General features: G+C 46.6%; 1 protein-coding gene across 3 annotated transcripts in view; it reads left to right on the top strand.

Annotated features, from left to right (window-relative positions):
- The window catches only part of UNK (unk zinc finger), a 1,622,654-nt gene that overhangs the window by 760,588 nt on the left and 846,646 nt on the right, over positions 1 to 15,420 (top strand). For all 3 annotated transcript variants that reach the window (XM_069654746.1, XM_069654744.1, XM_069654745.1), the window contains exon 7: positions 492 to 576. In XM_069654746.1, the coding sequence (XP_069510847.1) occupies positions 492 to 576 (85 nt within the window). The remainder of the gene's footprint in view (positions 1 to 491; positions 577 to 15,420) is intronic.

The following is a 15,420-nucleotide window of genomic DNA, read 5'->3' as shown; positions in this document are numbered from 1 at the left end:
GCACCAACTACTAGATGTCGGCCTATGCAAAGCATGTGAATCTTAAGCAGGTGGAAGAATCAGAAAGACGATTACAGGTATGTAATGTTTGTCATATACATGTATATGTACAGAATACTCATAACGCTCCTTCATATAAGCCCCCCTCATAGTATTTGTTTCTTGACTGTTTGTACATTATCCACAAAAAGATGCAGATTTTCAGTCAAGAAAATAAATACTCTGAGGAGAGGGTCTATATGAAGGAGCGTTATGGGTATTCTGTACATGTAGTACAGTGATACTATTACAGGAACGCCCATTTTGACACCTAACTTTCATTGCATTATGATAGCCACAAGATGATGGGCTATGTATAACCTGACCCTTATACAGACAGACTGCAAAAATAATATTACTGGTAAATATGTATATATTTAATGTATATATTTATTTCTCTTGTCCTCTTATTCATACACTTTCCAATGTCTCCTTTTATTTGTTTTGCACAGATCTACAAATCGACCAAGTGTAATGATATGCAGCAGTCTGGCAGCTGCCCCCGCGGACCATTCTGTGCCTTCGCTCATGTAGAACGTATGTTGGATTTCAATCTTTTCCAAGTCAATTGGTGCATGCTTGATCTCTACATCCTTTCTCAAAGAATCCCAGAACTTGATGACCTGTAATGACAACTGACCCTACTCCTTTTCTGCTTTTATAAATGTACACAAAATGATGAACGCTGAACACAACCTTCTCAGTTTTACTTTTCGCTGTACATGAGAGGATGATTGATGTGTTTTTAGTAAAATTACTCGAAATAAGGGAAACAATACATATTTAGAGATGCCAGTGATCATTGAGAGAAAACAAGGATAACATATTGCTAGTTATTAATAGAAAAATAGTTTACGTTTGGTTAAAACTAAATAGATCTTCAAACCTGCTAACTCCAGCAAACAATAAAATACAGAACATCACATCAATTGAAATAATCCAACACCTATCACATATACAAGTTTAGAGAGTGTTGGCTTCGGAGGTCAGGTCTATCAAGACGACATGTATATGATGGACAGAGATGCTGAGTCCGCCCCGAGGAATGGACGCACGCGAGTGAAAGCGGAATGAGAACCACCGAAGGGATTGAACCCAGATATTGATGAGCAGCCACAAGATAATATATAGGGGCAGGCAACAAATAAGTAATAAGACCCTGATTTGAAAAAGGCTTTAAGTAAAGCTGAAACACGTGTCATCAACAAGGGCAAATCTGTTATAATAAAAGAATCAATTGGTTTTGTAACCTATACCTGGCGCTGTCTTCTATCTGGGTTTCTTTTTTGCAACTCATATCACACATACAGGGCTTAAAATTATGATTCAATGAGCAGTACGTAAAACCAGTTTCTGGGCATCAGGCATCACCCAGTAGGCAGAAGTTACCTTTGGGGAGCCAGGAGCAAGTTCCAGCGCACCTCAAATCTAAATGCCATATGATATGCACACTTTGTTGTTTTTCCTGTGATGTAGCTCCACTATATGTAAATGTATCGAAATTCTTCATTTACATTCTCAAACATTCAAAGCTAATGTCACATGTCAAGCTCGGTTTGTTTCTTGCTTCGCGTTCCGCAACGTCTGTTTTGTACGTGTTCCTGTCTCCTTCTCGGCTTCTTGATACGGCCACGGGTATTGGATTCGGGAGTTGCTTTCTCCCTGAGGTGGATCGAGGTACTTGAGAGGGCGGCCTGCCCATCACTTGTTCTCCGTGGTCACGCCACCACTGAGCTCTGCGGTCCAGCCTTCCCGGCTGTTAGGCAGAAACCTGTGCAGTTCCCTTAGGGACCACTGCAAAAGGCTTAGGACTACAGGTGTTGGCAGTAAACCCAATTGGTAGCAGTCTGTACCACCCAGATTTACCTGGTAGCTGTGGCTAAGCAGCCAGACTTCTCTCAAGAAGAGTTAGACAGTATATAGAGTGTACGAAATGGGTACAGGGATAAAGTAGCACAAGCAAACACTGACCAGAGCTTTGGTATAAAAGTATATAATTATTTATTTAAAAACACACTTGTAAAATACACTAACACTAATATGGCAAGCACGTTCAAACACAGTCACTATTAATATATATATCCCTGATTACTTATTGAACAAGTCTTAGTTAAAACACCACTTATTTGCAGACAGAGGTGAGCGCTTAACCTAAGATGGCACTCCAATAAGTTAGTTAAAAAGGGAAGGAAAAAGGCGGAATTAGGAAAGTACACAATACCAACACTTTAAAGAGAACCACAGCAAGTCAGAAAGGCAGAGTCTACTGTTAGAGCAAGTAAGTTCATAGGCCAGGCCCACTCTTGGAGAGAGCAAGGCGGAATGTGTCCAAGATCACACAGTTGAAAAGTACTTTAAAAAGTCTTTGCAGATTGTTCAAAAAGGGTTGGATCAGTTCAGGAAAAGTTAGTAAGCAGGTCCCAAGTCACCCCAGGATAGAGAGTCAAGGATTTACGGGACACCTTGAACAGTCTGTTGCAAGGGAGATCAGGCAGGACACAGTATCTGAAATGGTGAGAAAGCTCTAGGGGGGGGCAGATGTTCCTGGCAGCGGGTGCAAGTCGGTGCTTCATCCAGGGGAAGAGAAGATCTCGACGTGGAGGAAAGCTGGAGGTCGTTGCACTGCCAGGGAAGAAACCAGCCGCGGAGTTTCCCGGTTAAAAGGTACTACCCTTTTATTTGCGGTAGTGGTGAAGCGTGGCTATCCGGCCGCTGGGGTGCTTGGCACGGGCAATTCGACCACGAGACGATCCAGGAAGGTGAAAAGAGGGCGAACTGGTTATCCCCACCAGTTCAGAGGAAGAAGACTCTCCAGGATGAAGATCTTCTCTGTCGTTGGGAAGTGGTGAGACGGTTCAGCAGGGCTCCACCAGTGGTGTTGTCGTTTCAGGTTGGCTCAGCTTCTCCCTCTTCAGATTCTTTGGTCCTGTGGCGACTTCTGAAGTTCCAGTCTCCAAAGCCCTGCTTTTATGTAGAAAACCCCCATTCATCAGTCCTAGCTGTCACTCAAACATGCTAAGTGGTGAGCCGGGCGGTTCACCACTGGGCCAATCACACGAGTGCGACTTGAGTTGCCGAGGCAACTCAGTCCAGGGTGCCTAAACCACCCTCCCACACATCCTGTAGACCCAGACAGAGTGGCACCACTTTTGGAGGCTTCTGTGCACAAGTGGAACAAAGGACTCGACTTGGGTTGAAGTTACAGAGGCGAACACGAATGCCATTTTAAAACCGAGTCCTGGCAAAAAGACCCAGCCGGGGAGTAAATATTAAATAACCCGGTGGTATCTTTAACATTGCACCAAAAAAGTGGTGCGTTTAAAATGAATGGGAAAATCCTATAGGAAATATTCTGGTGGAATATTTCGCGTGGTAACCACTGCCACCAGCCAGAAACTCGATGAGGGGGGACTGCACAGTGCCCCCTCAAAAAACAGACCCAGGGGCAATCTAATTACCCCTACCAGCACTTCCACAATATGATGGTTTGTACTGGTTCTGTTCACAATTTAAGACTAGTAAAGTCAACAGCGACTTTACATGCCCTGGGAGACATTAGTCAGTCCCAGGGTATGGAGTCTATGTTTGGGGGTCAGTATGACACCCCTGTGTTACTGCACTGAGGGTGCATGTAACACACTTAAGAAAAACCACATGAAACCCTATGGAGTAAAAGACCCCATAGCCCATAAAACACATTTAAAAGTCAAAGGATATCTCAAATCATGCCTAAGAGTGGGAGAAAGAGTCTCACTCTTAGCAGGAGAAAAGAATAAACCCCAAAAATCCAGCTAAGCTGCTGGGGGACTCACTAGGTTTGGGAAATTAGCCTTAACAGAGAATTCTCCCTAACACCGGCTTTCTGCTCTTCGCACACGCTGGGCTTCCAGCGTTTCTCGCTCCAGCTCGGAGCCGTCCTGCATTTCACAGGCTCTGCTGTTTACACCAGCCATGCCACCTTCAGGTGATTTACACACATGGGGTTTCCCCAGTCTCTCTCTGCCTTCTGCTCTCGTTGCCTGTGTCTTTGGTATGTCATCCCTTTTCAACCAACTCTGCACAGTCCATTGGAGATTTTGATTTAAAGGGATAGTTTCACTTTCTCTTTGGTAACAGCATACGTTTGCTTTATCTCAACTCAAGTCATGGGACTTAAGTGTGCACAAAACTTTATTCGGCATAAAACCTTAAAAGCAGTACAAAAATAAAACTGTCTTAAAAAGAATATCACAAAGTATTACCTATTAAAACAGCAGCAAAGGGACTATGTAACATGAAATACACAGATTTCACAACAAAGTTAAAATACGCAGTCTTCTTATCCAAGCTTTAAAAACAAATTTGGTTACATAAAACACTGAGTGCATTTACAGTAGTTCACTGCATGAGAGGTCTTCCTAATATTCCTGAGTTTAAAAAGTTGGAACAGACCGCTTCCTCAGATCCAAATAACATGGCAGAATAGCAAAAAATGGGTAACTGGTTCCAGATACACTCCACAGATCTTACATTGTGTCATTGTGTGGTGTCCACTTAGCTATGTAAGTAGCTAGTTTTGAAGGTATTAGTGCGTAGCTGTAAAAATAACACCCGAGCGTAATCGGGGGGGGGGGGGGCTGGAGGGGCACACAATCCAAATACTCGTCGAAAACCTGAGTCGGTATTACATTTTAATATCTGACAGACTCTACTCATACAAGCAGAAATAGACTGCTTACATGCTTACATGCTCGCTTAACCACTGACTTGGAGCCTGGCGTCCGCAGGGTTTGACCAAAAGATCTCCAAGCCCACACCAGCAAGGCCAATACGCACATATTTAAGTAAGGGCAGGGAGTCAGAGCCGGGTATAATCAATAGATCAACTAGAGCTTCCCTGTATTTGCCAAGCTCTGGGGCACTCCAAATCCTCACCTAATATAACAGGGGTTTAGTACCCATAACCCCAGAAATTGGGGGGAAGTTGCACTCCCAGTGAAGACTGGCCATTGGATCCCCCTTAGATTGCATTAAGACAGCTCTCAGGAAATAATGTTCTGTTACACACAGCGCAGGCACCCTGCCATGTTCCCACGGCTCATCCCCATACAAAGTTGCCACCAAAGACCACACTGAAACATGGCCTGGAGATGATTACTCATCATGCCCACTTGGCTTAAACCTTGCCCACAGAGTCCAGCAGGGAGATGGGGCGATAATTCTCTGTGAGCTTCCTATCACTCTTCTTAAAAATGGGCAGGATGACCACCTCCCTCAAGGATTTGGGGACATTTCCAGACCTACCTACCGAATTAAACACCTGTGACAACAGGGGACCCCATATGCCGATCTTGTCCTGCAACAAGTCAATGGGGATTTTATTAGGTCCGGGGGCTTTCCCGCACCCACACTACCAATAGCCAGCTCAATCCCCTCAATGCCTATGGTTGGAAATTCTTCAATTGTGTAGAGGTAACATTCAACCCCCTGCAACACTGATTATTCCCCATTTTCAGACCTGTATAACCCACTTAAATAGAAAAACTAGCTGTGTGGACATATTTGGCACCTGTTCCTTTTTGGCATCCAGGTCACTGCCACCTATCATCTTCCAGAAGGTGATACAGTCACCTCTGGCACATCAGTATTGTAATACCTCCCATTAATTCAGAATATAGACCCTTTTCTTAGCTATGATCAGTGCTTTATATTTGGCCCTAAGCCTTCTAAGAGGTGTTCTTTCTGACTGGCACAAATTCTTAAGACCGGCCAGAATGGCTAGTTTAGCCAGCTGACAGTCCACAAAACACCAACCCCAATTCCCAGGGGCCCCCTTCCTACATTTCCAGACTGGTTTAGAGAAATAAGAATAAAGTACACCATATAATTGGAAGTATCAACAATATATGGCTCAATACAGGGTTGTTTCACAACCGGTAGGTCCAGAACGGACCATTTCAGAGTTTTCCTCGCACGGCCCAAGAGAGAAATCTGTTTGGCTCCCTTTCAGACATTGTTACTGCTAATTCTCCCTATTAGTCCCGCAAACCACAACTGACTGGGTTGTGGTCACTTTCACTTCGATTGAAAACCTCCGTACTGACCACACAGTCCTGGCCACTCAATCTTATCAAAATATAATCAATCTTAGAACTCCCCTGATGCCCGACATAAGTTACTTTAGCAGGCTTGTCTGGCAGTACCTGTCAAAGGCTTGGTCATTCCTGGTTGCGAGGTCCCCTTCCCTTTCGGGGTCAGTGCAAGTAGGAGACCCAGCCCCCTTCCAGTCCAGGCGGATGTGAACCTGGACAGGGGGCTGGTTCGCCCACATCAAGGGCTGAGCTGCTCCCTGGGTTTACATGGTGTAAAGGCAGCAGGGCTGAGGGGTCCCACTGGGCCGAGGTGCGTAGCTGGTAATGCAATCCGTCAGAGGAGCCACCCTCTGGCAGGCTTCAAGGAAAAGAGCAGCAAGAAGAATAGAGGAGGCAGAGCAGAGAGTAAGGAGGTGGGAAGAACTAAAACAGGCTGGACTGGAAAAGCAGACAGGATGCAAGATGCAGGAGGGAGAACAAGATACTGCAGGGAGCACAGCAGGACCAGAAGACCATGAAGAGGCAGGGGAGAAAACCTAGCTCATGGGAGCGTTAAGACGCACTGAGTAGAGGAAACGCTGGCCTTTATCTGGAATACGGCACTCCTCCTGCATCAGCAGTTTCCTAGGAAACAAGACATGGTCCTGTGAGCGAGGCCAAGATGAATGTGTGGGATGGAGGCACGGCACAGCACTAACCCCGAAATCATCCTGTGTCCTGCGGGTCCCTCCCAGAATCTGCTGCCAGTACCATCCTGCACCTGCAAGCATCCCAGCATCTGCAGATGCCGACATGACCGCCTGCACCATTGAGCATACAATCACCAGGAACCAGCAGGTAAGCAGTGCAGATGTTGATGGCCAGACATGTAACAGTCTGGCCCCCGATCCCCCGGGGTGGGATTTCAGGGAAATCGGAAGTGAAACAACCGGACTAAGCGTGGAGCATGGACTTGAGGAGAGGCCGAATCCCAGGTATGATCTGCAGTGCCATAACCGTCCCAGTCAATCAGATAGTGTTGACGTGTTCTGCATACCCAGGAATCACAAATGGATCAGACCACATACTCGGGTGAACCATCAAAGTCTACTGGGCCTGGCCGGACTGGCTGATGACCATGGGGTTCAGAGATAATAGTTCTAAAGGGAAACCTGGAAGCAGCAGGCAATCGGAGTTTGTAGGCCACTGACAAGATCTTCTTTAGAACCATGAAAGGACCTAAGAACTTGGGAGCCAGCTTGGCAGCCAGGTTATGCAAAGGCAAGTTCCTTGAAGATTACCATACCTGGTCCGCTCTCTGGTATGGTGTTTCCAGGTGACCAACGGTGCTTATCCGCCTGCTGCTTGGCATGGGCCCTGGTGGTCTGCAGGATGGAATCCGTAAGTAGATGAATTAGTTGGATATATTGCACCAGGGCATCCTCCGAAAGAATCTGACTATCTGTGATGGTTTCCATGGGGGACAGATGGGGATATTGACGGTAAGTCAGCAAGAAGGGTGAGTTCTGGATGGAGGAGTGACAAGAATAATTTTAGGCGAACTCTGCCATGTCCAAACCGGAGGACCAATTGTCTTGTGTCGCAGTGGCATAGCAACAGAGGTATTGCTCGAGAGTTTGATTGGTTCTCTCGGGTTTGGCCATTGTTCTGAGGGTGGTAGCCAGAAATGAGTATTTTCAAATGTTTGCAGAGCTGCGACTAAAAAAGGGACATAAACTGAGAAAAACAGTGTGATATGATCTCGGTGGGTAGACCATGTAGGCGGTAGATCTCGTGGAGAAATAAGTTGGCCATTTGTATAGCGGTAGGTAAGCCGCTCATGGGTACAAAGTGAGCCATCTTGGAAAAACAGTCTACTATCACCATTATACAGGTGTTGCCATCGGATACCAGGAATTTCACAATGAAATCGATGGCGATGGTATGCCAAGGTCTGGGTGGTTTTTCGATGGGTTGCAACAGGCCGATTGCTCTCTTGCATGATCTTTTTGACTGGGCACATACCGGACATGATTCTACCTAAGATGCCACCTGTTTGTGTATTCAGGGCCACCAGAAGATCAGAGAAACCCATTCCAACGTGGTCTTTTGACCCCGATGTCCAGCCTGCGGGTCTTCGTGGGACCCATAAAGTATTGGTTTACTGAGTTTGTGGGTGGGCATGTACAAGCGGTTATAATAGAAGACTAAACGGTTGTTGGTGTGTATGTCCTGTTGGATCAGAAGACTGGATATCGTGGGATCTGTTGTGGTGGCAGACCGAATAAGATCAAAAAAGGCTGAATGGTACCCAGAAAGTGCTACTGCTGCAGTATGGTTGCAGGGTATTCTTTGATTCGCGTTGGAGTCCAGGGATCTGGACAAAGCATTGGCACAGACATTGGAGGAACCAAAGATGTGAGTGAGAAGCAAGTCATACTGTGAGGAAAAAGAATGCCCACTTGACCTGGCGACTGTTGGCACATGGCAAGGACTGCAGGTGTTGCAGTTTACGGTGATCGGTTCAGTCAGTGGGTAAGGCTCCTTGTATATGATGTCTCCATCGTGGAAAAGCTCCTTTAATGGCCAATAGTTCTTTCTCGATCACAGAATAGTTAACCTTGCTAGGGATTAACTTGCGGGAGTAGCATGCAATAGGGTGCTCCACAGAGGACTGGGCATTGGTCTTCAAAGGTACGGCTCCAATAGTCCCGTCAGAAGCGTCTGCTTCAATGAAAAAAACGGGGCAGAGTCATTAGGGTGGTGAAGTATGGGTGCAGACATGAAGGCTTTTTTTAACTTTTTTGAAAGACTGATTCAGCCGGTGGACTCCACTGGAAGACCCGATTGGTGCGGAGCACCCGAGTTATGTCAAGGACAGCTGGGCAAAGTCGGCGATGAAATTCCGATAATTTGCTAAATGTTGTGCCACCTTGCGGTTGTTGGGACTCTGCCAATCCTTAATGGCCTGTGTTAGGGCGAATTCTCTGTAAAGGGTAATTTCCCAAACCTAGTGAGTACCCCAGCAGCTTTGCTGGATTTTTGGGGTTTATTTCTTTCTCCTGCTAAGAGTGAGACTCTTTTTCTCCCACTCTTAGACATGATTTGAGAATGTCCTTTGACTTTGTAATGTGCTTTATGGGCTATGGGGTCTTTTACTCCATAGGGCTTCATGTGTTTTTGGTATATGTGTTACACAGCACCCTCAGTGCAGTAACACAGGGGTGTCATAGTGACCTCCAAACATGGACTCCATACCCTGGGACTGACTACTGTCTCCCAGGGCATGTAAAGTCACCATTGGCTTTACTAGTCTAAAATTGTGAACAGAACCAGTACAAACCATCATATTGTGGAAGTACTGGTAGGGGTAATTCGATTTCCCCTGGGTCTGTTTTCAAGGGGGCACTGTCCAGTCCCCCTTGTCGAGTTTCTCGGTGGTGGCAGTGGATACCACGCAAAATATTCCACCAGAATATTTCCTATGGGATTTTCCAATTCATTTTAAACGCACCACTTTTTTGGTGCAATGTTTAGATACCGCCGGGTTATTTATCGCCGGGTTATTTATTTAATATTTATTCCCTGGTTGGGTCTTTTTGCCAGGATTCGGTTTTAAAATGGCATTTGTGTTCGCCTCTGAAACACTAACTCAAGTCGAGCCCTTTGTTCCACTTTTGGCAGGCTTCTGCACAGAAGCCTCCAAAAGTGGTGCCACTCTGTCTGGGCCTACAGGATGTGTGGGAGGGGGGGAATAGGCACCCTGGACTGAGTTGCCTTGCCAACTCAAGTCGCACTCTTGTGTGTTTGGCCCAGTGGTGAGCCACCCGGCTCACCACTTAGCATGTTTGATTGACAGCTAGGCTGATGAATGGGGGGTTTTCTGCATAAAAGCAGGGCTTTGGGGACTGGAACTTCAGAAGTCGCCCCAGGACCTAACGAATAGAAGAGGGGAGAAGCTGAGCCATCTACAACCGCGACACGACTGGTGGAGCCCTGCTGTACGAAACTCACCACTGTCCCAACGACAGAGGAGATCTTCTTCCAGGAGAGTCTTCTTCCCCTTGAGCTGGTGGGAGCAACCAGTTCGTCTTTTTCGCCTTCCTGAATCGTCTCGTCGTCGAATCGCCCGTGCCAAGCACCCCGGCGGCCGGATGGCCACGCTTCACCACTTCTGTGAATAAAAGGGTAGTACCTTTTAACCGAGAAACTCTGCGGATGGTTTCTTCCCTAGCAGTGCAACGACCTCCAGCTTTCCTCCACGTCGAGATCTTCTCTTCCCCTGGACGAAGCCCCGACTTGCACCAGCTGCCAGGAACAACTGCCCCCGCTGGAGCTTTCTCACCATTTCAGGTACTGTGTCCCGCCTGGTCTCCCTTGCAACAGACTGTCCAAGGTGTCCCGTAAATCCTTGACTCTCTATCCTGGGGTGACCTCAGACCTGTTAACATTACCTTTCTAACTTGATCCAACATCTTTTGACTTTTCTGCAAAGACTTTAAGTGCATTTCCACTGTGTGATCTTGGGCACATTCCGCCTTGCTCTCTCCAAGAGTGGGCCTGGCCTATGAACTTTTTGCTTTACAGTAGACCCTGCCTTTCTTGACTTGCTGTGGGTTTTTAAGTGTTGGTACTGTGTGATTTTCCTATTCTGCCTTTTCTCTCCCTTTTTAAACACATTATTTGAGTGCCATCTATGGCTACGCGCTCACCTCTGTTTTTCTAAATAAGTGGTATCTTAACCTAGACTTGTCAAATAATTAATTAGGGAGGTGTATATATTTCTAGTGACTGTGTTTGAACTTGCTTGACATATTAGTGCCAGTGTATTTTTACCAATGTGTTTTTAAATAAATAATTATATACTTTTATACCCAAGCTCTGGTCAGTGTTTGCTTGTACTACTGTATTTTTAACCCTATTGTGTATACTCTATATACTGCCTAACTCTTCTTGAGAGAAATCTGACTGCTCTGCCACAGCTACCAGGTAAATCTGGGTGGTGCGGACTGCTACCAATTGGGTTTACTGCTAACTTCTGTAGACTTAAACTTTTTGCAGTGGTCCCTAAGGGAACTGCACAGGTTTCTGCCTAACAGCCTGGACCTTATTTCAGTCCATCTGGATACTGTGGTTACTGGTCGTTCCTGGTTGCGAGGTCCCCTTCCCTTTCTTCTTGGAGGCACTGGCTCGTGGAGTTTCCAGGATGAATCGGGGGTCAATGCAGGCCAGGAGATCCAGTCCAGGCAGATGTAAACCTGTACAAGGTCGAGGCACCGGTTCCCCCACACCATGGGCTGAGCTGCTCCCTGGGTTTACGTGGTGTAAAGGCAACGGGGACACAGGCCAGGGAGTGCAGCTGGTAATGCAATCCGTCAGAGTAGCTACCCTCTGGCGGGTTTCAAGGAAAAGAGAGGCAAGAAGAATAAAGGAACCAAATAGGAGGCAAAGCAGAGAATAAGGAGGTGAGAAGAACTAATAAAGGCTGGACTGGAAAAGCAGACAGGCTGCAAGATGCAGGAGAACAAAGCACTGCAAGGAGCACAGCAGGACCAGAAGACCTTGAAGAGGCAGGGGAGAGAACTTAGCTCATAGGAGCGTTAACACGCACCGAGTAGAGGAAACGCCGGCCTTTTATCTGGAATGCGGCGCTCCTGCTTCGTCAGCGGTTCCTAGGAAACCCAACGCCATTGCCCAGAATGTGGTCATGTGAGCGGTGTCAAGATGAAAGTGCCAGGATGGAGGCACGGCACAGCCCTGACCCTGAAATCATCTGGCGGATTCCTCCCGGAATCTGCCACCGGTGCTATCCTGCGCCTGCAAGCATCCCAGCGTCTGCAGATGTCAACGCGACAGCTCGCACCATTGAGCGTACAATCGCCAGGAGCCAGCAGGTAAGAGGTGCAGGTGACACAGATGTCGATGGCGGCAACATGTAACACTACCCTACCATTACAGGCACGTAGTCCGTGTCACAGTGTAGTCTAGCCACCTTGATCGAACAGTGGTGAAACTTCATGGGATTAACTGTCCTTAAAGGGGGAATCCCAAAAGCCACGTCCTGATCGTCCCAAAGGCCAGACAGAGTGCTAACCGTCTCAGACTGCATTGCAATGTCCCCCATTGGCAGAATCATAGGCAGGGTGTTCCTTTTTCATACTCTTGTATTAAAACATTCATGTTTTTGATGATTTCTAAAGGAGCAGGGCCACAGGGTCTATTATATATATTGATAATCAAAGTATGCTTTCCAATTGGGGCAGTGGAAGCTAGACACTGTAAATCATCTAAGACAGTGCTAATCATTTTAAAATAGTGTATTGGATATTTCCATATAGGCCATCACATGGAGGGCATTAGGGAGTACTTCATGGGAACGGAAGTGTTACATGTAAAGGATATCTTACAGGTTGTGACGTGGTCTTCCATACAGACGTTTGCAAAAAACTACTGCCTGGATGCAGGATTTATGAATGAGTCTTGTTTCGGTAGGGCTGTCCAAAAAACAAGTGATGACCTAATCGTCATAGATTTCGCTCCTTCTCTTAATGGTCTTACATCTGTGGGAGTCTATCTAAGATGAGGTATTCGTGGGAGGACACAATCCGTTAGAAGAAAAAATTACTTACTGGTAATGTTCTTTCTAGTGAATGTTCCTCCCAGGGATTCATCATCGCCTTCCCAGTTTACCCTGCGGTTAAGGAGCTCCCTAATACAATTATACAATGACTCTCCTTTAATGCTTGAGCACACTCTTGTTTCTAATCTCTAATGCGTCTGCAAGGAGGGGGAAATGACAGAGGTCAAGCGGTGCCACACACACTTATTTGTACCTACATCAATGTCACGTCAGGTCACAAAGGCGACGACTCAATGGCCATTGACGCCAGTGCGTTTTTAGAGAGCTGCAAAGCAGGCAAATAAATATCTAAGATGAGAAATCTGTGGGAGGAACATCCAGTAGTAAGAACATTAGCATTAGGTAAGTAATGGGGTGTTCTTCCAGTGGGAGCTCCAGATTTTCCTCTACCCATGTCATCCCTTACTAATCCTCTTCTCGTTCAATCATTGTGGCCTGTGGTATGACAAACCAAACAATGCCCCAATCGATGGCTGATGGACTGCAAAATTCAAGTAGAAAAGGGCAATATGTCATCCAAGTAGGATTATGACTGCCTCAAAAACTGCAGAGGCAGCCACAGCATCTTTCCTTACAAGTACTGAGCTAGCTGAAGTCTGGAAAACAGATACATGGAGATCATTGTTGATCCAGAAGTTATTACTGGCAAGACACTACTGCGAGAGAAGAAACAGTGGTGATCCAGGCTGTGCTCAATAACCAATTCTTCCTCCAAGGTAATGCTACTTGGAAATATATATACTTTTTAATTTCTTTTTATTATTTTCAAATGAATACAGTACAAGAACACACTTTTCAACAAGCATTACATCACATGTTTCTGTCTTTGTGATTGGTATCACCGTCTCCTTTATGTCCTTCTCATTGCCATGTAATCCACACATGTATCCATGTCACACAAACCGCCCAGTGCTGCCCTGTTAGGGGGGCTCAGTCATTATGACCTCTCGCTCAACAAGAAACCTTAACCCCTAACTCTACGCCCCCCCTCGTCCACTCCCCCTCCCTTACCCTACCCCCAACTTCCCTTGTCTCCAGTTTACCCTTGACTCACCCCTCCCAACCCCGAGTGCCACGCCTTTCAATTGCTTCCCGTCATCTTCTGTTCTTTTTCGAGTTAAGGATCCCCCTCCCTCTGACCAGATCTGCCCCATCTCCCCTCCTTCTCTTACCCCTTCAACCCCTTGTCTTGTTCAGGGGTGGGTTTTAGATCCGAGGAGGATGCCAGCTGGTTCAGCATCTTCCCCCAGTCTACCACTAGTGTATTGTCCCCTTCCGGATCCGTCTATTTAGATATTCCACTTTCAGCCAGGCCCCACCTGTACACCTCGTGTAACCATTGTTTCACTGATAGACCTGCCGACTTCTTTCATTCTATCGCAGTTCGCTGATTGGCCAAGGTCAGAGGGAATAGCGCAATTCTAGTTCTGTTTTTGTTCCTTTTTGCTCCCGACAGAAGTCCCCACAGGCACACCTCATGGGTGCATTCATATCTGCTCCCCAGCAGGGCTTTTACTCTGTCCACGACCTCTTCCCAGTATTCAGCTATCATCGGGCAACCCCATACCATATGCCAAAACCCGGCATGATCCTCCCCAATTCGTGTGCAGGTATGTGTCACTGTATAATTCTTCATATGTAGTTTCTCTGGTGTCCGATATACTGTGTGTAGGTAGAATTGAGTGAGCTGGAATTGTGCATTCCTAGATGTCTTTTTAACTTGTTCCCACATCTGCACCCACTTCTTTTCCGGGATTGGTCCTCCTGAATCCCTCTCCATCTTAACCACTAGTTCCTTGTTCTCCCTCGCTGCCTGCAATGCTCCATACATCGTTGAGACTTTAAGCCTGCCTCCCCACAATTCCAATAGAGTTTGCATTAATGGAGAGGAAGTGCCCACTTGTCACCTGATACGTTTGCCTCCGTTTCTCGAACGTCTGCAATTTGCCGACTCTGTAGAGATCCCCTAATGTGGTGCATTGTCTTTCCCTCAATGTTTTGAGACCCACATTTTGCAATGCCGTCCTAATGGTGTTGTCAAACCCAATTGGCAATCCCCTACCATATAACTCTGTAGCCCGCACTCTTTTTACTAGTTCCCTCCCATACTGTTCGTACCGCTTTAAACACCACTGTGTCCCCTTTACCCCCTATGGTTCCCCAAAGTAGCTCCACTCCCTGTCTCTCTGGCGGGATCCCCCCCACCAGCAATCCTGTCAGCTCCCCTCTCAGTCCAGTTCGCCAGCATGCCACAGCCTGTAATTGTGCCGCCATGAAATATAGTTTGAAGTCTGGCATGTTGAGGCCTCCTTCCCCCACACCTGCAATGCAGTGTCTGCATGGCCACAATGGTGTGCCCCGTATGCCACAACAATTACCCTTGTATTTTATCCAATATCTTGAATACTTTATTAACTACATATGGGATATTCGCAAAATAATACAAAAGACGCGGGTGGATCACCATTTTGCAGAGTGCGATTCTCCCGATCAGAGATAATGGTAGCTTTTTCTAGAATTGTATTGCATCCCCTAGCCGTAAAAGCGCCCCTCCCGTGTTATGCACAAACGTTTCCTTCACATCGTGGTAAATTTCAATCCCCCGATATTTGAAAGAATTCCACTCGCATCAAAGCTCCCCATTCGAAATGTCCTCCACCCTTAGTTCCCTGAGACCCGCCAACGGGAATA

Source organism: Ambystoma mexicanum, chromosome 3q, assembly GCF_040938575.1.
Source record: "Ambystoma mexicanum isolate Mex_15411 chromosome 3q, UKY_AmexF1_1, whole genome shotgun sequence".
In the NCBI taxonomy this organism is placed as follows: Eukaryota; Metazoa; Chordata; class Amphibia; order Caudata; family Ambystomatidae; genus Ambystoma; species Ambystoma mexicanum.
This window is presented reverse-complemented; position numbering and strand designations above follow the sequence as displayed.